Source organism: Microcaecilia unicolor, chromosome 5 (assembly GCF_901765095.1).
Source record: "Microcaecilia unicolor chromosome 5, aMicUni1.1, whole genome shotgun sequence".
NCBI lineage: Eukaryota > Metazoa > Chordata > Amphibia > Gymnophiona > Siphonopidae > Microcaecilia > Microcaecilia unicolor.
Window position 1 is genome coordinate 312,126,262 of NC_044035.1, and position 27,828 is coordinate 312,154,089.

The following is a 27,828-nucleotide window of genomic DNA, read 5'->3' on the forward strand; positions in this document are numbered from 1 at the left end:
CAATGTCTGTGACCCTCCTGAGGCTGGATCTCTGAAGACACCTAGGGCTGGGCTGAGGCTGGCGCAAGCACCTTCGATGCCTGCATGGTCTGTTTTTACAGAAGCCCTGCTAGCTCCTCTGAGCACGGCATGGATTTCCTTAAAGAGTATGTGCTGGCGGATGGAGAAATCTGTTTTGGAGACGGTCTCCAGTATCCTGCACTGCAGGAGGCACAGAGGAAGCTGAATGCATTGGTGGAGAGGTTAAGAGCTCTAAGGGAAGAGAGCACTCTGACGCTTATCTGGTACTGGCAATGCCTCAAAGGTAAGCGAAGGCAATGTTTTAAGCTTAGTATGATGCCAGTCCCTGATGCAAGCTGCACCAATGAAGATGTTGCATCAATGCGTTTCCTCAGTGCTGGGTCTGAAGCTGAGCAATCCCAACGTTGATGCCTGTTATGCATCAGGAGCCGAGTCCCCTGCTATACCTGATACCAGAGATCCTCAAAAGTTTCCTGCGTTGAATTTCATGGGCCTTTCTGGACTTTTTGCATGCACTGACAGAGGGCCCAATTAGATCCCAGTGTTCTAGGTCCAAACACTGGATCTGAGCCTGAATTGACCCGAATGCATAGAGTACAGCTCTTGAAGCCACTAAGTATCTTCTGGGGCACATAGGAGAAAATGGCCAACGCTAAGTCAAAGGACAAAAAGGGGAGGTAGAGTGAAAGCTACCCAAAAAGCCTTGATGCAAGTTGGCTAGATCTGGGCCCAAGCAGGCCTCTAGGCCTGAAAATTTTTTTTTTTTTTTTTAAATTGAGGGCAAGAGTAAAAAGATAAACATTAAAAAATATGGAGGAAAACCAGGGAAAAAACTGCAAGGAAGAATCACAAGTTTGTAACACTGAAGACAAATCACAAACACGACCTCTTAGCTCTGCGGAAAACTGCTGGTCCCCATGCTTGTGTGTTGGGGAAGAAGGCACCCACGCACGCAAGGTGGGATGCTGCCAGAGTACTCAAACTGATATTACGCTTGGCAGCACCCTCACTGGGGCATCACCCATAAGTGAGAATATATGTCCTGCTATCCTTTGAGAATCCCAGGTTTCCCCTTCCTCCACCCTAAATCCTTCATTACTCACTCTTCTTCCCCAATCCAACAGAAAAGCAGTGCTTCATGACAAGTCTGCCTCTTCCCACTGTCCAGGTTCTACTTGCTGTTTGACCAGCTCTTAAATTCTAACCACAGGATCCAAGGGGCCCCAAGATACCAATTATTGCTAATTGGGGAGATCTACTCTCTCATTAAGTGATCCACAGGTGATTGTATGTTTCTCATTTGTCTAAAGTGAATGCATTTTATTTGTGCATCACCTAGAACATGGAGATATTGCAGATTATAAGAGCGTGCGCGTATGTGGGTGGGTGGGGGGGAATCCTAGGGGACATTAATAAAAAAAAGAAACGACAATGGCAAGACAAAGGGCGGGGGGGGGGGGGCTCTTAACTTCTGGAAATAAAGTCTCACTTGGCATTTTCAGCCTCAACCACTGGCTAATATTCAGGAATACAACTTGTTGCTCTGCTGGTTTTCTGGCATTTCATCCACACATACCTTTTGTAATTTTCTGTTGGTTGACATAGTTCTGGTTGTTGGACCTTTATGTTCATCATGTTCAACAACTGTTGTCTTGCCTATTAAAAATTAAATTTAGGAAAACTCAAGTTACCCATCATGCAAAGGGAGCCTCTTCTATGTTCTCATCCCCCCTCCCAAAACAGGGATGCTGCTGGGAGTTGGCCTTGGGTCTAGCTGTTAGTAGCAGGAGTTAAAGCAGTGTGCTCACCTGTAACAGATGTCTTCCTTAGACAGCAGGATTGATCAGACTCTCCAATGGCAGAGGGATGAACGGTTTTCCCATAGCTCAGCCCTTCCTACATTCAGTATTTTCTCACACCTCACTCAGTTCCAAAGCTTAAAGAATTAGACAACTCTTGGGGAGCTGAGAGGGACCATGTGCCTGGTCAACCCTACCGTCTACAGACAACTGTTGTAGGTCAGTAATATTGCTTTTTCCATCAGGACAGTCAGGCACATTAAGTGGGTAATGCCCAATTTTAGGATGCCTCAAACTCTTGTATTCGAGTTTGAAGAGCAGGCCACACTGAAAATGTTAGTTGCTAGCTCAAAGTGGGACAGCCTGGCCAGAACAGTTTGACTAAGGGTACTTACTGCCTGAACCAAGGTTCAGTAGCATACATGTGAAGTAAAAAGTATGGAGCAAAGACCACATTGCTGCCTTGCAGAAGGTAACTAGCAATGCAAATTTCCGTAGCTTTGATCTGCACTTTGGAGCTGAATAGCATCTTGTTCATAAGAAAATTGTACGCAGAAAGCAAGCCAATTTAAAGGAGACTTAACTATGTAGGGTTTTTTTTTATTTTTTTTACTTAAAACAATTATTCCCAATATAATCGAACAGCAGAGCATCAACATTTGGACATTTTACATTATAAAACCAAACCCTGAACACTTATAGCCCCCCTTCCTAACCCAACCCTGAACACTTATAGCCCTCCAAGCAAAACAAAGGGGCCCTTTTACTAAAGGGTTGCCACGCAATAACCTGGAACTACCGCCGGCCAGGCACACGTGTTGGTAGTTCTACCTTCAGTGCGTGCCATTTCCGACGCTAGTGGAAATATTTTAAAAATATTTCCGCAGGGGGTTACCCAGCGGAAATTAAGCAGCATTGCATGCAGCCTGGTTACCACGGGAGAACTTACCACCACCTCAATGGGTGGCAGTAAGTGCCGCCCCTGAAATGGCCACGCGGCAAGTGTGAACTTACTGCACAGCCATTTTATTTTTTGGCCTTTTTACCCTCAGCGGTAAAAGGGGCCCTGGCATGTGGCAAAAGCAGCCGCTGCTGCTAGCGCAGGGCCCCTTTTACTGTATCTTACTATAAGGGCCCCAAAAGTGCACTATAAGAGATAAGCCATAACAAACATTTCCTCCCCCTCCCCCCGTGAACCCCCTACATGTAACCTAGAACACACACAAAAAAAAAACAACATTTCCTACCCCCCTCCCCAACTCCTATAACTTACACACAATTTAAAAAAAAAAAAAAAAAGGGGAGAAAATTCCAATTCAGAGTGACAGAGCCCCTGCACAAAGCATTCACTACCATACTACTAGCTTGGGGGAAGATAAGGATTGAACGTAAAAAGTTAAATATTAAAAAAAAAAACTTTTATGCATTAAAAGACCCCTTTCTAATCATCCCCTAAAGAGTTGGTGGGGAGACATGAATCCACTTCAGTGCCACTACCCTAGACTTAAGAATGGCAGAGGAGCAAAATTATTCACCCACATTGTCTCTGCCCCAACCAATGAGCAGACCACCAGATAGCCCACCCAATAAGTACCAAAAGGTACTTATCACTTCCTTCCAAAATATTCACATCTTAAGAGCAGTGCCAGAAGGCATGCTTGAGCTCGATGAAGGTCAAGTTTACATTTAAGACTGACAGAAGTTGCCACACAACCTGCTCTATAGGCTTGATATTGAGCAGCTCTGTGTAACTCATAGTACCAATGTTACTGCAGCTCTGCACTGTGGACAACTTGTAATAATTCTCTTACAATCTGAATTACTGGGGGGGGGGGGGGGGCTGGGCAAGGAAAAGCCCAATTCCATGCCCCACCTAGTGATAAACGTAAGATCTCAGAAAGACCAGGTCACAAAGCTTTATGATGAGCAGATTCTGAAGGAGGGTCCAATCTCTGAAGTCCCTAGGCACTCATAATTTTTCTGCAAAACCAGTTGTCAATGCCTGGATCAAGAGAACAGATATAATGTGCAAGCTGATCAGAAAAAACATCCCTCAAATATATTTGAAAAAAAAATCATGATCAGGTAAGGAGATAAGGATACTGATCAGGATGCAAAAAAAAGTTCCAATAAGTAGCCATCCGACAAAGACAGCTCCATCAAGACTGGGAGTAAATCCAGCATTGCCTGCAATTTTTACCCTTCACTATCAATTATAATGTTCATATTGTTCTACTACGTATTGTGTTGACAATGTAAATAGTATACCATGCCATACTTTGTATTGTTTTTTTGGGTTTAATGAATTTTTACATTTACATTCGTGTCATTACACAAATATATGAAATTCTGAAAAGAACCAAAACATTTTTCCTATATCAAAAAAAATTAGAAAAAAAAAGAAAAGAAAATATCTATTATTTTTGTTCACAACATAGTGATCCAAGTATTAGGTAAATATAATTCAAAACAAACATTCAACTACATTAATCCAGGAATAGAAGGAATTCATGAGTACACAGCCGAGCAACTTAAGCAATCTGGAATGACCCCAACTTATTCTTTACTATTAACAAATTCTAATAATTTTCCAGGTGTGAAAAAAATAATTTGTGGAATTCAAAGAGACGATACATCTACAAGGAAATTTAAGGAGGAAAATTCCTCCTAATCTACGAATTCTTGGTTTTAATGCCAAGAATTTTCTCTTCTTTTTTGAGTGTCTCTTGACAAATCTGGAAGCATTTGTATCTTTGATCCTAGAAAAAAAAGAGCATTTATGTGACGGAAATATAGTCTTAAAATGTTATTCCGGTCAGGTTCAAAGGCAAACGATACCAACATTGTAGTTCTTTCAGAAATAACTTCCATAGAATTTTCAAGAAAATCTGTAAGATTTAAATCTGGTTGTGGAGAAACAGTCAGTCATTTTAGTTCCTGTAATATATAAAACCTTTGTAATTGGTGGAAAAGCTTCAGGTAATATACCCAATACTTCCCTGAAATATTTCTTCAACAGATTGGAAAATTTAACAGATTGTTTCTCCTAACCTGGTTTTCTAAGTATTCTATCTTGTGGATTTGGTAGTTATTGTAGTATTCTATCTTGCGGATTTGGTAGTTATTGTCTTTTATTATCACCTTAATTAAATCTTTAGAAGAGTTTACCTCACTTTCTAGAGCTTCAACCTTGGAAGCCTGATCCTCGATCTTCCCGGCCTGCTGCACTTGAATTTAATTTCCGCCACTTCTCCCTGAAGGGAGGATGAAATCTGTTGGAGAGTTGTATTCATTCCCTGGATTGCGCTCCATTGTACATCTAATGTTATTACAGCTGGTTTCATTAGTTCACCATTCCCTCCGGTAAGACTTCTGTGATATTGGAGGTAAGTCAGGTGAACACACTTGGCTTACTACACAAGCTGTTTCCGCAGGAGTCGAGATGGCTGCGGGTCCTCCATACTCAGCTGCCAAACTTGTCCCTCCAGGGGTTTCAGCATGCTGTAACACCGTTGCCTCCAGTTTTGTTCCAGGTCTCGGAGGTGCCAAAAAGGAGGGAGGAGAAAGCGATACTCCCTCTATGCTGTGGTAGAGTTCTTCTGTTGGACCCCTCGTAGCATTTCCCTGATTTCCCGGCGACTGCAAGCCCAGCTCATCTAGCGTCGTCTGACGCATGGGGCGCATGGGGGGGGGGAGCAATCGCCCGACTTGTGCAGGTAAGCATACAAGCTTTCCCTTTCCTCTTCCCCATCTTTGGTCAGAGGATTTACCCGTTTGTCAGAACTTCCCGCTGAGAGTCTGGAGCTAGCAAAGACGCACCTCTATTCCAGACGCCATCTTGGATCTGTATCGATCCTTTGTATTGTTTTTGAATATTTTTACTGCTGTAATTGTCTATTGCTCATGTTTGATTTATTCTTACTGTACACCACCGTGAGTGAATTCCTTCAAAAAGGCGGTAAATAAATCCTAATAAATAAATAAATAAATTGGAAGCAAAATGGAACTATGGGAGGTTTTATTACCAAAAGGCAGTCAGAGCAACTCTGAGCTCCTGCAGTGGTTTCAAGATTGGGACAGGTTAAATCAGTACCGGCATGGAGCAAAAAGTGCTAGAGGTGGGAAAAAAAAAACCCTCTCACTTCAGAAAGCACAATTCCCTCAAATGGAACATCAAACAAGTTTAGTTATAGAATCTGAACTCTGAGTCACAACGTGCTGTGATGCCACCCACAGAATACATATTCCAAATGTATTTAGGACTCCCCCCCCCCCCCCCTACATAAAATTTCACCAGCTCTCTTCAACATACTTTCAGAGAAGTCGAACAGGAATGGTATGTAGAACAGTCGTACAATATAAGGCAACTATTCCTATAAGGAAAAGAGGTCAAGCTTACTATAAGCATCCTTCAAAAACATACAGCTGCTTAGAATCAGCTATCAAGAGAGCACTTCTAAATACAAAAGTCCTTAGCCCATTGCAGCAGAAACTGTCTTCTAAATCTGAAGCACTCCCTACAGAGGATACTTTCAGATGGAGGTGGAAAAAGTTTAACTTAAAACCCAAAAAGTGTCTGAATTCCTTGGGGGGGGGGGGGGGGGGGGGATTTAAAAAAAAAAAAAAAAAAAAAAACTTTCCATGAGGGCTTGTAGAGACCGCTCAGGGTTTGAGAGACAGTAACAAATCATATGCATACACTGCAATTAGAGACCCAATTTTAACCCCTCCAACGCCCAGATGAGCCTGGACCTCCCTACTGCACAGCTCTTAAGAGCCAGGAATGCTCGGACCCCTTTGGCGAACAATGCTCAACACTAACAGCATGAACATAATGTGCATACTGTTAAGAGTTGAGGTTTGGTCAGCAAATCCAACTCACTGTTCAGAGTGTTGTGTATCGGGCCCTCAGCCCTGCTTCTTGATGGAAAATGGAAAGAACATGGGGCCTGGAAGCCCATTACATTTACAGGCCCCACCCAGAAGCCAATGTGGAGGGGTCAAGGCTTGTGGCATAAGTGGCAAGTGCAAGCATGATTGCTCTTTTGGTGGGGGGGGGGGGGGTGGAATTGTGTACACAACTGTAATGCAGAAGTCTCCACCTGTTGGAATTCAGCACAAGAAACAGTAAGCAGAAGTAGCAGATCCCAGGCGCTTTACTTCCTTCTTCACCCCTCTACTCCACTAAACTCCCCTGCAGTGATCACCAAACAAGAGGAAATAAAACAGCTGCACATCAGGCATCCTCCTCTGTTAGACAGCCTGAATGCTGATTTGAAATGACTGAAAATCTGTATGTACAGCTATTTGCTGCCTCCTACCCTTCTGTTGTGCTATGGGGGGGGGGGGGAGGGGGAGTATACAGAAAGCCAGATGAGGAATATGGAGCAAACTTGGGGGGAGGAGGCATCCATATCCTGGAGAAAGGGCAGAAAGCTGGGGATGTAGTCTGCCATAGGAAAAAGCAGGGAGATCCCTCAAGCTGAGAGCATACAATATGCTGAAATTTGGACAGTAAAATTCATGGGGTGGATCAGGCTTGATGAGGGAATTCTGCACAGCCCCCCCCCCCCCCCACACACAAAAAAAGTTGAAAAATCTATGTACAGTATTACAGTTCTGTCAACATTCTTGGGCAGAATTCCCCAGGAGTAAAATTCGCAGCCCTTCTCACAACCTCTATCCGGAAAAAAGAGAGGAAGGACCTGGGGTGGGGCAGGGTGAAAAAAGTGTGTGCAAGCAGAACTTGTCCTTTTAGTCTCACCTTTGCCTCTTTTGCTGTTGTTGGTCTCCACTTTCATTATGGAAGAGTCATCAATTAAACATTCCTTCTGAAAAGCATTTTGTAAAAAAAAAGATAAATTGGTCAGCAAACTTTCAGATGGAGACATTTCAGTAATACACCATAATATACACAGCAGAACAAATTAAGGGCTTCTTATGAAGCCATGCTAGTGGCTCCCAGAGAAGTACTGCAAACAAAGCCTACTCACTTTGAATGGGCTCTGTTGGAATTGCTGCACAGGAACAGCTAGCACAGCTTAAAAAAAAAAAAAAAAGGCCCTAGAAGGAAACTTATTCTAGCTACAAGTTCTCCTACAGGGAAATTATATTTGGCTATCGCAGCTGCATTGCTCAACATCTGTTGAGTGTAACTACTCAAAAATATAACATTAGGATTCTGGAACAGGACTACTCAGGGCTTTTCGCCTTACTGTAGAAGATTCTGTTTGGATCACATCAGCAACACAACACAAAGGAGAAAGGCAATTTATTTTTATTGTATTTATTTGTTGCATTTGTATCCCACATTTTCCCACCTCTTTGCAGGCTCAATGTGGCTTACATAGTATCATAGTCCGCATTAACCGATTCCGATGTAAATACAAGGTGTGAGTAATATCATGGTAGAGTGAGATACATGTATGGTAAAGACAGTTGGGGAGAACTCAGTGAGGGAAAGAAGAGTTAGGATATGTCCGTTATGATCTTTGGTTACTTTGTTTCACAAATGTCTAGGTTTTTTATGTTGGGTTGGTGGGGTATGTCTTCTGAACAGTTCCATTTTTAGTGCTTTCTGGAAATTCAAGTGGTCGATTGTGGTTTTTACTGCTTTTGGTAGTGCGTTCCACAGTTGTGCGCTCAGGTAGGAAACGCTAGATGCATAAGTGGATTTGTATTTGAGTCCTTTGCTGCTTGGGTAGTGGAGGTTTAGGTATGATCGTACTAATTTTATGGTGTTTGAGTGGCAGGTCGATGAGGTCTCATGTATCCCAGTGCCTCGCATAGATTTTGTGAACTGTCGTGCCGATTTTGAATACGATATGTTCCTTAATTGGAAACCAGTGCAGTTTTTCTTGGGGTGGTTTGGCGCTGTCAAAACACATTTTTCCAAATATAAGCCTTACTGCTGTGTTTTGGGCGGTTTGGAGTTTATGATTTGTTCTTTGCATCCTGCATAGATTCCATTACAATAGTCTGCGTGGCTTAGTACCATTGACTGTACCAGGTTGTGAAATATTTCCCTCGGGAAGAATGGTTTCACACGTTTTAGTTTCCACATTGAGAGAAACATTTTCTTTATGGTGACTTTAGTTTGGGACTCTAGTTGGAGGTTTCGGTCGATTGTTACTCCGAGAATTTTCAGGCTGTGTAGGGAGCGTGTATCCTGGCGTGTTAATGTTGTACTGGGATAAGACGATGAGACTGTTTTTTTTCTGTATTGAGTTTTAATTGGAATGCGTTTGCCCATGAGTTCATGTTTTAAGCTGAGCTTGATTTTATTGGTGATTTCTGCTAAATCATGTTTGTAGGGGATAGCGTGACATCATCAGCGTAAATGAATGGATTAAGACCGTGTGTGGATAAGGCATTGGCTAGTGGGACCATCATGGAGTTGAAAAGGATCGGTGATCGAGGTGATCCTTGCAGTACTCCGCAGTCTGGTTTCCAGGGTGACAATATGTTGGTGCTTGATTTCACTTGGTATGTTCTGGTGGTTAGAAAGCCCTTAATCCAATTGAGAGTGTTACCACCAATTCCAAAATAATCTAGGAGTTTTAGCAATATGTTATGGTTAACCATGTCGAACGCACTGGACATGTCAAATTGAAGGAGGAGAATGCTTTTGCCTATTGCTATCTCCTGCTTGAATTTGGATAGAGTAGTACTGTTTCGGTGCTAGGTTGGGGTCGGAATCCTGATTGTGACTCATGTAGTATATTGTATTTATGTAGTTGTTGAGTTGTTTGGTCACATCCTTCCATGAGTTTTTTTTTTTTGATATTTTAAATAGTTATTGATTTTTATAGTAACAAACATATTGCTTATCAAACAATCAACCACTGACACAATCCAAAAAAAATTCCCCTCCCCCTCCCTCTCCCCATCCCTTCCCCCCCCCCCCCAAGTTATACATTTAATTTTTATGTCATGTGAGTTAAATTCAAATATTAAGTCCATAACTCTGAGGATTCACTATAACGTCCCAATCTCTTGTCCGTAAGTTTCTCCATTTCACCGATCAAAGATAGCTTCAAGAGCCAGTCCTCTTCCGAGGGTGCCTCTAATTGCTTCCAATGCCTTGCTATGACACTTTTTGCTGCTGCTAAACACATTCTTTTAAACTGGCTCTGCCATTTAGCTCCTCATCTATTACCCAATCCAAGCAGACACCATTGAGGTTCGCACGGGAATGGCTTCCCTGTGTGGGCTGCTATCTTTGCAGCAACATTTCCCCAGAAGACCTGCATTTTTGCACATGACCACCAAATATGTAGAAAGGTCCCCTCCTCATCTCCACATCTCCAACACCATTGTGAAGTCCCTGGAAACATAACATGCAATCTGTGTGGGGTATAATACCATCGTGACAAGATTTTAAAGGCATTTTCCTTTATCAGCACACAGGTTGAGGCTTTAGTAACCTCAACTATAATCGCCTTCCACTCGTGTGCTGTAAATTCCCTTTGCAAGTCCCGTTCCCACTGGAGCATATAAGGACATTTCTCAAAGGTCCAACCCCTTAAAAATCTATACAATATAGAGATAGTACTTTTCATTTTCCCCAAAGAGCCCCACAAGTTCTCCAGTCCCTCATACTCCTCCGGATCCGCCTTCAACCACCCTTGTGTTTGTATATAATGTTTAACTTGTATGTAGAAGAATTGTTCAGTATCTAAAATCCCATTTTGCTCCTTAAGCTCTGCAAAGGGAACCATTTGTCCATCATCCAGTAGATCTCTAAAACAGATTATCCCCTTCTCTACCCGCCACCGGATGACCCATCCCTATCTGAAACCCTGGTTCCCCCCCAATGTGTGCATAAGATGAAGTAAGCCTGGACCGCCACAATTTACTTCTAACCAATGCCCACAATATTAAGAGGTGTTGCACGAATGGGTTGGAAGTCAATGTTGTGTATGTCCTACGTGGAAAGGAGGCCCAGAGTATCGATTTTAAACAATGGTTCGGCACCATAGACTGATCGAGATGGGCCACCACTGAGGGCCTGTCTTGGCTCCATGCGGAGATAAACTTTAATTGAGCAGCCCAGTAATACCATTTGAGGTTAGGAACCCCTCATCCCCCCAAATCCACTGACTTCCATAACAACTTTCTGCTTTGCCTAGGCGCTTTGCCCTCCCAAATAAATCTCAAAAGAGCTCTCTGCAATTTCTCCAACTCCCCCTTAGGCACCAATATTGGTAATGTCTGAAATAAGAATAGCACTCGAGGTAAAATATTCATTCGAACAACTGCTATGTGCCCCCACCATGACAGCCATTTCCCCATCCATGCTTCCATGTCTGTTCGCACCTGCTGAAAAAGTGGTATATAATTCAGATTAAATAATTGTGAAATCTCTATAGGTATCCTGACCCCCAGATATTTAATCTTATCTTGCCGCACACGAAACGGGTATGCTCGCATAAGCTCTTGCATCCAGGCCTGTGTGATGGAAACCCCCAACAGCTCCGATTTATCATAAATTTATCTTAAAGCCTGACATGCATCCACACTCTGCTAAAGCTACCATCAAATTTGGGAGGGTCAATGCAGGGCTTCCCACAAAAAATAACACGTCGTCCGCAAATAATGCTAATTTATGTTCTACAGTCCCGATTACTATCCCTTTTACATCCGCAGATTCTCGAATCTTCTGCGCTAACGGCTCTATATAGAGCGCGAAAAGCAGCGGAGACAATGGGCAGCCCTGCCGAGTTCCACGTTCTATCTGAAATGTCGACGTGTACCCACCATTGATTTTTAATCGAGCTGTTGGTCTTTCATATAACCTACGAAGCCATCCCATTAGACCAGTCCCAACCCCCATATGTTCCATAACTTCCCAAAGATAGGGCCAATCCACCCTATCAAATGCTTTTTCTGCATCTGTACTTAGTAAAGCGACCGGTATAGCCTGTCTCTTAGCCTCCCATATAACATGCAGTGTACAACGTACATTATCCGTTACCTGCCGGCCCTTAACAAACCCAGATTGGTCAGTATGTACTAATTTTGGTAGAATTGCACCTGGCCGATCTGCCAATACTTTAGATAATATTTTTATATCTAAATTGATCAGCGAGATTGGTCTATAGGACCCACAGACAGCCGGGTCCCTCCCTGGCTTTAATAGCAAAGATATTCCCGCTTCATGCATACTAATGGGCAATGACTGACCATCAAAACAAGCGTTACCCACTCTCATCAACAAAGGTCCCACTTCCCCCGCGAAAAGTTTATAAAATTTGGCGGAGTAGCCATCCAATCCAGGGGCCTTACCTCCCTTAAGATTCTTGATGACTCCTGTGATTTCATCAAGACGAAATGGAGCTTCCAGCTTACGGCTCTCCTCGCTAGTCAGTTTGGACAGCCCAAGTCCCTCAAAACTCTGTCGAACCTCAGCAGCTTCCAACCTTAATTCTCTTTTATATAGCTCTTTATAAAAAGTTAAAAATTGAGTTCTAATTTCGTCATCCCTGTAACATAGCTGGTCCCCTGGGCCTTTAATTTTTGTAATGGTATGATTTCTCTGCCTAGCCTTAAGGCAATTAGCCAGCATTTTCCCTGACTTATTACTATATTCATAAAATTTATGTTGGAGAAGTTTCCTCATAAATTCCACCCGCTCTACTTGTAATTTTTCTAGTTCCATCCGGCACCTCCTGAGCTCTTGCAGGTCTTGTGCCAAACCCCCCGCCTGATGTTGTCTTTCCAGATGAACCAGTCTAGATCTCAATTTTAGTTCTGCTGCTTCCCTGGCACGCTTTCTACGAGCCCCCCACTTTATGAGATGCCCTCGTACTACCACCTTCAATGCATCCCATAGAGTCCCATCCGAAACCTCCCCCGTGTCATTGATTGTACAGTAAGTCTGAATCACTTTACGAATATCTGCACAAATTCTGTGATCCCCCAGCAATGACTCATTTAATCTCCAGAAGAGGAGCCAATCCTCCTCCCTCCACCCCTTCAGTTCAAGATCTACTGGAGCATGATCTGAAACATTAATGGGGCCGATCTCAGAATCTAACACACTATCCCAGAGTGTGCGACTACACCAAATCATATCTATTCTGGTATATGTGGTTTGTGAGTGAGAAAAAAATGTATATGTCTTTTGGCCTGGGTGTGAGCCTCCAAACTTCAACTAAATCTAACTGTGAGGTCAAATGTTTTAGTTTTTTTTTACTGTGGGCCACATTTATACTACTTCCTCCTCTAGAATGGTCCATTGGTGTCATATATGTATTAAAATCACCTCCTAAAATCATATGACCTTGTTGGAATTGGGAAAGCTCCTCTGTCATCTTATCAAAAAAGTCCCCCTGCCCCATATTCAGAGCATATACATTCACAATGGTCACAGGCTTTCCATATATAAGTCCCTTTACCGCCAAACATCTGCCTAGATCATCTTTATAAATATCATCAATTATGAATGGTATACCCTTCCGAACATAGATTACGAGCCCTCCTACTTTTCCTCCCCTTTTATCAAAATGGGCTATACAGTCAGCAAAAGCTCTGTGTTTGAGCAAATGGGCATCACCACTCCTAATATGTGTTTCCTGTAGCATTACTATGTCCCAATGAAGCCGTTGCACCTCTCGAAATACAAGACTGCGTTTTGATGGGGAATTCAACCCATTGACATTCCATGTACCCACTCTGAGCCCCTGACCCCCCCTTCCCCTCCCCTCCCCCTGAAGTAGCTGGTATAAAACCTGCCAGCTGATGGTTCTGAGGAAGTAACTCCTCGCCAGAGCAGACTATTATTAGACTGTATATGAAAAACCCAACTGCTATAAACTGTTCCTATCTTTATCCCTCCCTCTTATCATGTAACCCATATTCTTAATATTATTGCTAGCCAACATAAAACATATTTATTAACAGCATTTCAGGAGCGACATGAAACTGTCACCTAATATCAACATATTCAACCAACTGGTTAGATAATTAACACTATATGATATGCATCCAGTTCTCACGATCGTGTGCTCAAGTCCCACTCCTCTTTGGAGATCCCCGAGGCCCTGATTCCTTTCTGGATCCCACTCTCTGCCATGTAAGCTCCATTCGTGACTGATTCATAATTGTAGAGGCTGGTCCAGAAGCTTCTGGTGGCAAATCCTTACAGCCCAAATCCTTCAATATAGTCCACGCTTCTCCTAACCGCGACACCCTCCGGGATTGACCTCCAACTGTAAATTGCAATCCAAAGGGAAAAGTCCATCTATATCTAATGCTGGAGTGCTGAAGGTACTGTGTAAGATCTTTAAATGCCCTTCTCCGTTGGAGGGTGCCTGATGCAAGATCTTGAAATATCGTAATTTTCTGATTTTCTCAGAGGACCTCTCCCTTAGCTCTTGCTTTTCTCCAGATCATGTCCTTGATTGTATAACTTGATAAGCAGACGACTACATCTCGAGGTTGGGAGGTCCGCCTGGGTCCTAAGCTTCTATGTACTCTGTCAAACTGGATTGCAGAGTCTCCTTGATCCTGCTGAGTCTCTCCAATCTCTCCCAGAATAACAGCACATATTTCTCTAATGATTTTAGCACAATCCATATTTTGATCAGTATCCGGTATGCCTTTAAATCTGAGGTTACTTCGCCTTGAGCGATTTTCCAAGTCCTCCAGGTCCAGTTCCATTTTAGCCTTATCCTCTTTCAGGGACTGAAGTTTTGACTAACTCTTGTACCTCGCTCCCCACGTGCTCCAGCTCACCCTCTGCCTGCTCCATTCTGTGTCCGATTTCCCGCATATCTTTCTGTAAGTCAGTGACTGCATCCTTAATCGTCTTGTGAACAGCTGACATCTCCGCTTTCAGGGCCTTAAACCAGCGAGCGACTTCCTTCTTGGTGATCTCCGTGTCGCTTTCATGTTGCTCTATGAGGCCCTCCGTCTCCGACTCGGAGTCCGCGGCAGCCATTTTGGCGCGTGTCATGTGCGATATACTGCCAGAGTTCGCTGCTCCGTCGCGTTTCTCCGCCGTAAATTTAAACTTGTCTAGTTTTTTTCGGGTTGCCATAAGCTTGCGCTGGCCGCTATGTTACTTATCTGGAGGCCGGATTTTCAGGGTTTTTTTCGCCGTTTTCACCGTCGCTCTAGCGGAGCTCCGGAATCATGCGTCCATCCCCGACGCTGACGTCACTTCCTCCTCCTTCCATGAGTTTGACTACTAATGGGATAGATGCTACTGGGCGGTAGTTGGTGATATCATTTACTACTACTACTTAACATTTCTAAAGCGCTACTAGGGTTACTCAGCACTGTACAGTTTAACATAGGACAGTCCCTGCTCAAGGAGCTTACAATCTAAAGGACAAATGTACAGTCAATCAAATTGGAGCAGTCTAGATTTCACGAATAGGTATAAAGGTTAGGTGCCGAAGGCAACATTGAATAGGTGGGCTTTGAGCAAGGATTTGAAGATGGGTAGGGAGGGGGCTTGGCGCAAGAGCTCAGGAAGTTTACTCCAAGCATAGGGTGAGGCGAGGCAGAAAGGGCAGAGCCTGGAGTTGGCGGTGGTGGAGAAGGGTACTGAGAGGAGGGATTTGTCCTGTGAGCGGAGGTTTCGGGTGGGAACGTAAGGGGAGATGAGGGTAGAGAGGTAATGAGGGGCTGCAGACAGTGCATTTGTAGCTAAGAAGGAGAAGCTTGAACTGTATGCGGTATCTGATCGGAAGCCAGTAAAGTGACTTGAGGAGAGGGGTGATATGAGCATATCGGTCTAGGCGGACTATAAGAGGTGCAGCAGAGTTCTGAACGGATTGAAGGGGGGATAGATGGTTAAGTGGGAGGCTGAGCAGATGTTGCCTTTTTCTTAAGGGACAATACCCCGCTGAAGTATGAAGTTTAGGTGGGATGTGAGATATGTTATGAAGCAGTGGGGGGGACAGATTGTATTAGGTAGCTGGGGCAGATGTCCAATTGACAGTGGCTTTTGGATTAATTTTTAATCGCCCGAGTAACTATGTTGGCGCTGGAGAGAGCAAAGTTGGACCATAATCGGTCCGCCAGGTATTCACCAGGGGTTGGGTCCAGCCCATTAATGAAGTTTTCTATGTCCGTGTTGTCCAGAGGTAGAGTTTTGCGTAATTTATAATTTTTTCATTGAAATATTTAGCAAGGTTGTGTACAGATGGGATGTCGGTGTTGGTTGTGATGACCGGTGTTGTGTCTAGTAATTTGTTCACGAGATGGTATCGTTTCTTTGTGTTGTAGTCCGCCCCAATTTTGGTTTTGTAATATGACCTTTTGGTCTCATGCATTGAGTGTGTGTGTTTGTCTTATTTTTTTCCATGCGCATTCTAGTCTCCTTGATTGTGTTTTTCAGTTCTTTGTTGAACCACGGTATCGAGTTGTGTCTGCGTGAAGTTCTTGTTTGTACGGGTGCTATTGCGTCTAGTATGTGTCTGCATCTTTTGTCCCAAACAGAGGTAATGAATGGAGTCCGTTTGTGTTGTCCAGTCATTATTGTATATCTGTTGCCAGAAAGTATCCGGGTCTATCTGGCCTCTCGTGGTGTGGGTTGTGTGTTCTCGTGTGTGGACAGAACCTTTTTTCTCGTCATTTTAGGGATAGGTGTAATTTATAGTGGTCGGTCCATGGTGTTTCTGTCCATCTGGTTTGTGTTATGGTTAGGTACTGGTTAGTTTGTATGAGATGAGGTCATGTATGGCCCTTCGTGTGGGTTGTTTGCATGTTAGATCGCATAAATGAAGGAAGTCCTTACAGTCTCGTGCATTTGTAGAGTTTGGGTCTTCTAGGTGAAGGGTAATGTCTCCTAGTAGTAGTATATTGGAGTTGGATACACATGTGTTTGAGACTAAGTCCATGAAGTCTGCATAACTTTCATTCCAGCTGCATGGTGGTCTATAAAACAGGACACAATTTAGGTGGTCGAGCAGGGTATTGTGGTGGATTCTGATTGAGGCTATTTCGAGGTGGGTTGTTATGGATTCGGCAGTGGTTTCAATAGTGAGGTGAGATCGGTAAATGAGCGCTATGCCCCCTCCTCTCTTTTCTGGTCCAGTGAGTGATTTTATATCCTGGAGGACAAAGGTTTAAGATGATTGGTCCTCTTGGTTATGGATCCAGGTTTCAGTGATGAAAAGTAGATCAAGTTTCTCTGACGTGAGCCAGTCTGCAATAAAATAACTACTTCCCTTACCTAAGCCACTAACAGAACAGAAGCACCTTCTTACAAACAAAGTATCAGGCTTTACCTCCAAACAGTGTCCATACACATTCAACCTACTGTAGATTAGTCTTGATTACAATCATGTTAAATTCTCATTTATGTTTTGTACATAGGCACATTTTATAAAGGATGCACAAACCACGTTTGGCAACCTACAACTATATAAGTATTGTAGAAGAGGACCTGTAGTCAAAGACCCCTTTCTAAAACTCATGCCTGCACTGGTATCCCAATAGCAATGTCCAATGGAAGTACCCATTTAGGAGAAGCAGACAAAGTCAATGCTGACCACTCCAACATATAGATGTGACCGTATGTGGGGATTCAGACCATAGCTGTCACAGTGAACACCGCACACTTGCGGCAACAAAATTCTGACTCCCCCTTTAAGTCCTTCCCATGTAGCTTCACCGGATCTCCCCTAGGACTCTCACTAAGTCCACAACATTAGTGTAGTGGACTGGAGCAGGAGCCATCCCTGTCCCTACCATTCCTGCTTTGTCTAGCTCTAGGTGCCAAAATGGCAGTACCAACTCCTAGTGACAGTCTCATTTCCAATGTGTCTCACATAAATGGGTCAAAACCCATCCAGAGACCCACATTCAGTTATAAACTTAGCACTAAGATTAAAGGGTCCATGTGCAAGTGTGCATATTAAGGGTGTGATGTGCATGTAACAGCAAGCCATGCATGACTAATTCTCTGATCCTGAGTTTATGAGTACCTACAAACGTCACTGTATACAAATCAGGTTCTAGTAAGACAAACTGTGTGTCTACTTCACTCACCATTTGTGTACCCTATTACTCACCTTAAGTAGTTAACCATGCCTGCAGGACCGGTATGCCAACATATGATGGTAGGGGGAGGGAGGGGAGAGAAATAAATAGAAGTAGGGAATCATGTGCTCTGTACATTAATTATACCTGTATCCAAATAGCTAAGGGACCTCCATGTCCTTATCATCCCCCCCCCATCTCCCTCCTTAGCACAAAAAAAAAGAGAAGTTCCGTCATCTCTGCCCATGCTACAAACATCATGATCACCTACCCAACAAACAGCCTCAATGGCTCCAACTGTCCCCTATTCCCAAACCATACACCAAAGAGTCAATAGCCCCAAATCAAATCTGATCTTTCTTCCACATATCCCATCAAGGAACCTCCATCCCACCCCACCCCCTTCTGAAGAGGGCCATGATCAGGGCATGTGCGAAACTAGCTCTTTTCTGTCCTAGGGTCAGTTACTAATCTCTAGAACAGTCCTACCAATTAATTACATCTGCACATGTCCCTGTAGACGTTGTGACTACAGACTCTATACATTCCCCATGGACAGCCTCTACCAATCTGTTGTGCACAGAAAAAAAAAACTTGAGCCTTATTAGCATGGGGAGTATTTTGTACAGCAGCACATGCATACTAGATGTGTATGCTTGCTAACGAGACAAGAATCAGGGAAGAAATTATCCAAATCGCATTTTAATATAAACAATTTTGGGGCCAGAGCCACAAGGATCTGCAGTGGGAACAAAAAGAATACCTTTAACCACACAATCACAAGATTTCCTAGAAGGTTGCCAAAAACTTCCAAGACCAAGCTGACAGTGAGGAGCTCAGACCTACCTCAACATCATCATAGAAAATACATGAAAGGAAAGGAGAGAGCGAGAGTGAAAGAGTGAGAGAGTGGTGGTTGGAGATAAGACAGGACTAGCAGTCCTGTCTTCTCCAATGTCAGAGAATCAGGTAAGAACTGCTCCTGCAATTCTTCCTGTGGTCAGATGCCATCTAGGCAGTGGAGGAGGAGGAGGAGGAGGAAGTGGGGGCAGAATCACAAGGCAAAAGCAGATGCCTTCCTGGGGAAAAATACATGGGAGGGAAGAGGAGCTATGCATAAAGGCCCAGACAGTATAATATAAAGCAGTCTGAAAATATTGTTCGCATATGCTATTAGCTACTTGTTAGACAGACACCCCCCCCCCTTTTTCTTCATTTACAAGGGGAATTATATACCCCATTTGTAAATTACTTGACAGTATAACTGCATGTAAATTTAGACCCCCCCCCTCCCCCCCACACACAAAATTAAGACTGGATTACTGCAATGCACTATACAATGGTCTGACTATAAAGGGCCTGCACCAGCTCATGTCGATTCAGAATGCAGCAGCAAGACAAAGAAGGTTGCAAGCGATGTGACCACATCACACCATTTTTGCAAAAACTTCATTGGCTACCAATACAATACAAGGCTAAATTTAAAACTATGTCTGATCTTCAAGGCCCTAAAAAGAAATGGCCCCGATTATCTGAAGAATAGGATGATCCTCCACATACTGTCAAGGACACTAAGGTCCTCCCAAGGAATTTCACTAACCACACCCTCTCCAAAAGACATTACACAATGTGATACTCGCAAGTGAGCCTTCTCCGGAGTAGCCCCCACACTCTGAAATGCATTGCCTGAAAGTCTTGTGTTAAGCGGAGCCTCTCTCTACTTCAGGAAGCAAGTGAAGGCTTGGTTCTTCAACCAGGCCTTTAATGGAAGAAGTAACTAACTTGTTAGTCTCACTCACACACACAAGTGACTCGGGCTGAACATACTGCAGCGGGACATGTTTATCCACTCCTACCCTAGCTGAGATAATATTTAACCATCTCTCTGACCTCATGTGCAACTTTCAAATCAGTCACCTTACTTTCTAACCTATATGTTACAACTTTGCCTTACCCTTCACTATCAATTATAATGTTCTATTACGTATTGTGTTCACATTGCAAATAGTATACCATGCTATACTTTGCATTGTTAGTTGAATATTTTTGCTGCAATTGCCTATTGCTCATGTTTGATCTATTCTTACTGTACACCGCCTTGAGTGAATTCCTTCAAAAAGGCGGTAAATAAATTCCCAAGTGAAAATCATGGGGGGTGGGGGCAGCCTGAGGGAAGGCGGACCCAGAATCAGAGCAATTTCCTATTGAAAAAAGGCTCCTCCTTGCTGAAAGACCGCCCCACCTAAGCTTTTGCTACTGAAAAATGCAAATAGAGTGCTTCTCCAACTACAGCTCTCACTGAAAAGTTTGCACATTAAAAAAGGTAGGTACTCCATTCTGTGCATCTCTTGGAATGTTTATTTTAATACTAATCAACTCACTGTAACACACTTGCATAGGATTATTATTGCCTAGTACCGCGAAAGGTAAGATGGACACAGGACCCCTTTGTACATTACTCACTAAACATGCATACTAAACTGGTAAGAACCAATAAAAATCTGACATTCCTAGCAGGATAAGCTTCGTGCATCGGCCTATAAGGGACACTATGAAGCCAATACATAGCACTTTCAAACAAAAATGGAAGTCTTTCCACTCAACACAATTAAAGCTGGGAAATTGTGTTACTGGAATGTGTGCAGAAAGCAGATTTAAAAGGGTATAAAACAGGTTTCTGAAGGAAAGGTCCCTAAGCTACAAAGACTTGAGAAAGCCACTGTTGGGTATGAATAAAGAACGGATCCTGCCAGGTACTTCTGACTTGAATAGGCCACTGTTGAAAACAGGATACTGGGTTGATCCTTTTGGCAATTCTTAGATTTTGTTATGTTTTCATTAGATAGCTATGACACTTCTATATTAAAAGAAGGATGTGGAGAGAGGTCACGTGATGCTAGGCGACGGGGAGGACGCCGCTTGTTAGAGCTCTGGGTCCCCTCGGGTAACAACTTTCCCTAGCACCGTCAAAATCGATACCAAACCCACAAAAAAGAAATAGCAGAAACCGGAACACTCACGCAACAAGCTGCAGTAAAACCAAGCGGTAAGGTGGTCGGAATGGCCGCGAAAACATCTCGGAAAGAGGGAGCCCGAAGCCGCGTGGGAGAAAACAAAATGGCGGAGGCCGGCGCGACTGGCGAGTCCGTGAGCTCAGTCTGGGCGGCAGAGATAGCAGCTGAGGTCTCAGCATTGCTGGAGGTATCGGTAGACAGAAAGCTGCAGAAAATATCAGATCAGATTGGGCAGATGGACGATAAACTGGAAGGTCTGCGAACCGATTTGACGGGATTCCAACAGAGGGTGTCAGACGTAGAGGATCAGTGTCAGCAAAACGAACATCAGCAAAAAGAACTGAAAGACAGGTTGGACAAGTTGGAAGCAAAAGTAGAGGACTTGGAAAACAGATCGCGGCGGAATAACCTTAGGCTGATCGGATTGCCAGAGTCGATACGAGAGGTGGAGTTGGCGGGATTTCTGGAATCATGGCTGCCCAAAGTGCTAAATAAGCCGCAATTGGAGCAGGCGCTGAAAATAGAGAGAGCACACAGGCTGGGGAGAGCCGGACAGAACGCGGAGAGACCGAGAGTGGTAATCTGTAAGATACTTAACTATGCACATAAACAAGAAGTATTGAGGGAATGGAGATTAAAAGGAAAGATTTTATATGAAAACAACAGCGTGCTCTGTTTTCAGGATTTTTCAACCGCAGTTGCAGCCCAGCGTCGGCAATTTACTGAAGTATGCAAACGTCTCTATGAAAAAAAAGCAAGATTTGCTCTGATGTTCCCAGCAAAATTAAGAATACAGCAAGAGGGCAGATGGCATGTTTTCAGCTCACATGTGGAAGCTTTACAGTTTGTCAATCAAATGTCGGAAAGCGGGGGAACAGAGAGTGAGCAGCCACAAGCAAGAGGTCGGAGGAGTCCATGAAAAGAATAGATCGCCAAGACAGGCTAAAATAATAGAGGAAGAAGACAGTGGGAGACACAGTGGAATACCCAAAGCAACAGGGAACTTGGACTCACATCAAAGATAGACGATAAAACTAAGAGCCAAGCAGGGACATTAGAGAATAATAAGCTGAGTACTCAGGATCATAAGCTGGGTAAAGTATAAAGAGAAGTTAAAAGTTTGAAGTTGTTCAACAGGTTGATTATAACTGTTATAAGTAAATGAGGGTAATCTCTGTTATAAGTCCATGAAGAGAAAAGTTTGGCTAAGAAAGGCTAAAATTCTAGAAGAAGAAGACAGCGGGAGACACAGCGGAATACCCAGAGTCAAAGGGAACTTGGACTTACATAAAGATAGTTGATAAAAACTCTGAGCCAAGCAGGGACATTAGGGAATAATATGCTGAGTGCTCAGGGCCATAAGCTGGGTAAAGTATAAAGCAGAGGTAAAAGTCTGAAGCTGGGTTCCATGATGATTATATCTGTTATAAGTAAAAGTTGATCATATCTGTTACACGTAAATGAGACATAAAAATACAACAGTTATGGGGAACAGTAGCATAACACGGAAGACGGTGTGGGGGGGATGGGGGGGCAGGGGCGTGGCCTAGTTCTCTTGCGAGAACGGTAGTCTGGTCCTTCGGGAGCAGCATGAAGGAAAGGGGACAGGGAAGGGAGGGAGGAGGGAGGGGGGCAGCAGGGGGTTTATATTCTTTGGTTATAAAGTTTCCTTTTGTTTTAATCTCTTTTCTTACAACACAGGTAATAGCGAGAGGGCAGAGGCAGGAAGTGGGAGGACGTGGCGAAGGGGGAGGCACCCAAGGGCTGGGGGGTGCATCCTCTCCTATAAGAGAAATGGAACGGAGAAATGTCGATAAGTATGCGGAATGGGAATAATTAAATTAGTTTCTTGGAACGTGGGGGGGATTTCCTCACCCATTAAACGAACCAAAGTCCTGCAGGCTATGCAACGGCATAAAGCGGACGTGGTCTTTCTCCAAGAAACACACTTAACAGCAGCGGAACATAGTAAATTTCAGAAAGGTTGGGTGGGGGAGGTGGTGGGGTCCCCGGCGAAGGGGAAAAAAGGGGGAGTGTTAATGTTGTTTAGAAAAGGGTTGCAGATACAAATAAAGTCGGTCAAAAGAAGTGAGGAGGGTAGATATGTGCTGGCGGAGGTGGAATGTGGAAGTAACAGGTACATTTTTTGTAATGTATACGCACCAAATATCTTTGACCACAAATTTTACAAAACACTAATAGAACTGCTGAGCCCCTTCCAGGAGAACAATATTATACTTGGAGGAGATTTTAATTTGGTATATAACACCCAGTTGGACAGGTGTAGCTCTGGGACTACTCCAACAAGCAACAGTGATAGAGGCCTGCCCTTTTTGTGCTCGACTTTGGATTTAATTGATATATGGAGGGTATTACACCCGACACACAGAGATTATACGCATGTATCCAGGGCGCACTTGACACAATCTCGTATTGATTATTTCTTGATCTCTCGGGGCCTATTCGCACAAACACCAGCAGCAGAAATAGGACCATGCGAAATATCAGACCACTCACTTATATATATACAGCTGCAGGTGTCTAGGAATTGGGGAGGAGGGAGTAATTGGAGGTTCCCCTTTGAACTATACCGGGATCCACATTTCAAGGAATATATAAAGGGAAAATGGAAGAAGGAGTTTGAAGAGCATAATAGGAGCCACCAACAGCAAACAAGTTTATATTGGGAAACAGCAAAAGTAGTAATGCGAGGGGAGATAATAGCATATAGGGCCCGAGCCAAGAAAATGAGGGACAAAGAAATCCTCCGCTTGGAAAAAGAGATTAGAGCTAGGAGGCTGAGATTCGGGGAGACTATAAAGGAAGAACAGAAAAGAGCACTATTAGCATCTCAAAGGGAGTTAAACGAATTATTACATCAGAGGGCTAGGAAATCACAAATGTATTATCAGCACCAGCTCTTCCAGTACGGGAACAAGGCAGGAACTTTATTGAGTAGGTTAGTAAAGGGGCAGAAGGGGCCTACTAGGATCCTACAAATTAAAGATGGGAGAGGGCAGACAATCCGGGAGACAGAAGGGATCATCAGCAGATTTCGGGACTATTATAAGGCATTATATGAAAAACCGTCAGACATAGTCCCGGATAGCGAGGTATACTTGGCTAACCAAGAGCTACCTAGGGTTTCAGAGACGCAATTGGAAACATTGAATAACCCCATAGTAGAGGGAGAGTTGATGTTGGCATTGCAGCAAAGTAAAATACATAAAGCGCCGGGACCGGACGGGTTCAGTATGGCCTTTTATAAATTAGTACAGGAACAAGTGACAAACCCATTAATTAACCTCTTTAATGAAATGATAACATCAGGAACCTTGTCCGATCGGCTAAATGAGGCGAAAGTAATAGTTTTATTAAAACCCGGAAGGGATGAGAGGGAAGTGGGGTCATATAGGCCAATATCGTTGTTAAACTGTGATATAAAAATCTATGCGAAGATATTGGCTAATAGGTTGGCTAAGGTGCTTCCAGATTTGGTAGCCTCCCCTCAGGTAGGTTTCGTAACAGGCAGGTCAGTGGCAAGTAATATAAGAGCACTACTAGCTTCCCTGGAGACAGTGGAGAAGCAGAAAAGGCCTTCTGTGCTGGTTAGTTTTGACGCAGAGAAGGCCTTTGACCGAGTGGTATGGAACTTTATGTTTGAGGTCTTGAAGAAAATGGGGATAGAGGGGGCATTTAGGGAAGCGGTGGGGGCGCTGTACTCCAATCCACAGGCTTACATGTGGATAAATGGGGAGAGGTCGGAATTGTTCCCAATCAGGAGGGGTACCAGGCAGGGATGTCCTCTGTCGCCTCTGCTCTTTGTTTTGGTTTTAGATCCTCTGATCAGAGAAATTAGAGACCATCCAGAGGTGACGGGGGTAAAATGGGGCCCGCAAGAGTTTAAAGTCTCAGCTTTCGCAGATGATATCTTAGTGCACCTTACCCAGCCTAAGCGATCTTTAGAGGCTTTGTTAGAACTCTTTCAGGAGTATGGAGATTTTTCAGGATTTAAGATCAATTACTCGAAATCACTGGCGTTGGCGACTAATGAAAGTGTGAGAGGGATATGGAAAGGTACATTCCCTTTGAAATGGGCAGGGGAGTCACTTCGATACCTAGGAGTGCGGATCACCATGCATACTACAGCCTTATATCATACCAACATAACTAGGCTAGTGGACGCTATGAAGGAGCAACTAGGGAGATGGAAAGCTTTACCAATCACTTTACATGGGAGGATACACTTGTTTAGAATGGTAGAATTCCCAAGGTGGCTCTATACTTTTCAGGTGCTACCTTTGAAACTAAAGAATAAGGATTTGAATCGGATCTATAAGTACGTAAGGAAATTCGTATGGAGGGACTCCAAACCTAAGCTTCCTTTGAAAATATTAATGGGCTCGTGGAGGGAAGGGGGGTTGGGTCTTCCGGACCTTAGGCGCTATAACCAAGCTTGCTTGTTGAGACACTTGGGAGACTGGTTGTTAGATAGGCAGGACTTCACGCCTAGGAGACTGGAACAGGAATACTTTAAGCCATATCATCTATATTATCTGCTGCAATGCCCAGGGACGGTTATACCTAGTCAGGTGGGCAATAGCGTGTTGCTAAGACCCATTAGAGAGATTTGGAAGGAACTGAATAAGAGCTGGGGGTTAGGGGCAGAGACGTCAGATCTTTTACCACTACAGGGTAATCCCCAATTTAAACCGGGGTCAGAAAATAAAGTGTTTCTTAGATGGGCAGAATTAGGTATAACAAGGTTAGAGCATGTCCTTGACTTTGGGGGACAATTATTGGGTTTGGGAGCCTTGGGAGTAGGTATAGACTACAGCCACACATTTGCATATGGTCAGCTAGCTCACTACGTTCGCTCCTTGGACTCAGCACAGTTGGGAGGAAGACATGGACGTAGAGTTAGAGAATTCTATGGTTCCATACCTGGGGAGAGGTTATCGGTCTCAGGGCTGCAGAAAGCCTTGTGGGAGCTGGGAGGAGGTAAGGATATGGACAAAATACAGCAGAAGTGGGCGCGAGATTTGAAACAGCCTAATCTGCAAATTAACTTCCGGAAGCTGGTGTCACGAATACCTTCAATGTCAGGAAATGCAAATTTGAGAGAATGTCAATATAGAATTCTACATAGAGCATACATGGCCAAATCTCAGGTGTTCCATATGGGAGGGATCCCGGATCCATTGTGCTCCAAGTGTAGGCAGGGAGAGGGCACGCTGTTTCATTATCTATGGGATTGTTACAAAATACAAAATTTTTGGAGGCAAATAGCTCAATACTTGGAAAAGGTGTTGCAGCATAAAATTCAGTTTTCCCCCTTGGGGGTCTTGCTAGATCAATATGAAACATTAGCAGTTCCGCAAAAAGGGGCTCGGCAGTTCATCCGCAAAGCCAGCATACTGGGGAAGAAGCTTATTCTAAATGGTTGGATGACAGAGGAACCGCCAGATTATTGGCATTGGAGAAACCGACTATATGACCTGCTTATGCAGGAAAGAAGGGAGGTGGGATCATCCCCAAAGAGAAGAAAGGTGTTCTTAGGAATCTGGGAAATGTACATACAATCATTATCCTCTAGAGCACGCAGCTTTTTGCTGAATAGACTGTAAGAAGAAGGGAAGAAGAAGAGAAGGGAAAAGGGGGGAAACAGATAAAGGAGGGAAGAGAAAGGAGCAAGAAAAGGGAAAGTTTTTTTTTTTTTTTTTTTTGATGGGATGTTCTTTTTGGGATCATTAGATAGTGGAATGAGGATGCTATTGGAAGATGTGGAATATGTAATGGGAAATGTAGAATAAATGGAGTATAATGTATGGTCACCAATAACATGTTGAACTATAAACAGAAGGATAAGGGAGGGGGAAGGGAGGTTTGGGGATAAAAGAAAAAAACTTAATTGACTGGAATGTTAGACGATTTACTAGTACTTGTACAATGTTCATGTTGAAGTTTTATTGGTTTGCATTGATTTTTCAGTCAATAAAAAAGATTTAAACTAAAAGAAGGATGTGGAACACTGTTCTGCATAAGTTCTATCCTTGTTTATTCTGATCAGGGTACCTACCCTTCCTTCTAAACCCTTAGGCTCTCTTCTCTCCCCCCCCCCCCCCTTCAGCACAGTAAAAACATACCATAATAGCAGCAATTGTAGCCTCCTCATCACCTTTTAGACCTGTAATTGACATAAAAACTGCTTTTAAAACTGGGTAAACATGTAAATGTTTCAGGTTGACACAGGTAGTATAAAAAGCGCAGGCAGGTTACTGCAGTTCATTTTTAAATCTTCCTCCAATTTCTGGACCCATACTTAAAAACAAAGTCCTGCTCCTTCCTGAGAGCTTGACTGGCTAGGTGTCCCAAGAACTGGGTTGAGAACTTCTAAACATACCACAGGAGTGTGTGCACTATTCCCGATGTTGCCAAGATGAGCAATTGAGCAGGTCCAAAAAAAGGGATGTACTTCATGCTCATAATGTACATTTTAATTCCTGTTCAAAGAGGGGCAATTTATATTGTTGCAGAAAGGGATTTGGATTTAGCATCAACTCAGAGCCTCTTCAGCAGCATGTTCACTTTGGCTTGTGTGAATAAAAAAAAAAAAAATTTCCACATATTTTCCTCAAAATTGTTTAAAGTCCTATGCAGGACAGGTGCATGTTAAGAGGAGCATACAGAACCTCTACAACGCTGTTTGGTAGAAATATACAACTACAATGTAAACAAGGGAGAGGAACCCTAGTATAAATCGCAGTAACAAGAAAAAAAATAAGTCCTCTAAATAACCAAAACTGTAAGCTATTATGAAAGTTGGTTAATGTAAAAGGAGGGAAAAAAGCCTCAAGAAGCTCCCAGCAACAGGCTGAAAGAGTGGGACTGCCTCATCATTGGCACAAAAAAAACCTCCTTAAACATTAAATGGTATTGAATGAACAGGGATAAACAGCTAAATTTAGTCAAAAAGTACTTAGCTTCAGGGTCTCTCT

General features: G+C 43.4%; 1 protein-coding gene across 1 annotated transcript in view; it reads right to left on the bottom strand.

Moving 5' to 3' along the window:
• LOC115470822 (borealin-2-like) overlaps positions 1-27,828 on the bottom strand; it is a 68,655-nt gene that overhangs the window by 24,611 nt on the left and 16,216 nt on the right. Inside the window, exons 3-5 of the mRNA XM_030204385.1 lie at positions 26,977-27,017; positions 7,585-7,651; positions 1,598-1,677 (exon numbers count right to left, since the gene is read on the bottom strand). Coding sequence (XP_030060245.1) covers positions 1,598-1,677; positions 7,585-7,651; positions 26,977-27,017 — 188 coding nt within the window. The remainder of the gene's footprint in view (positions 1-1,597; positions 1,678-7,584; positions 7,652-26,976; positions 27,018-27,828) is intronic.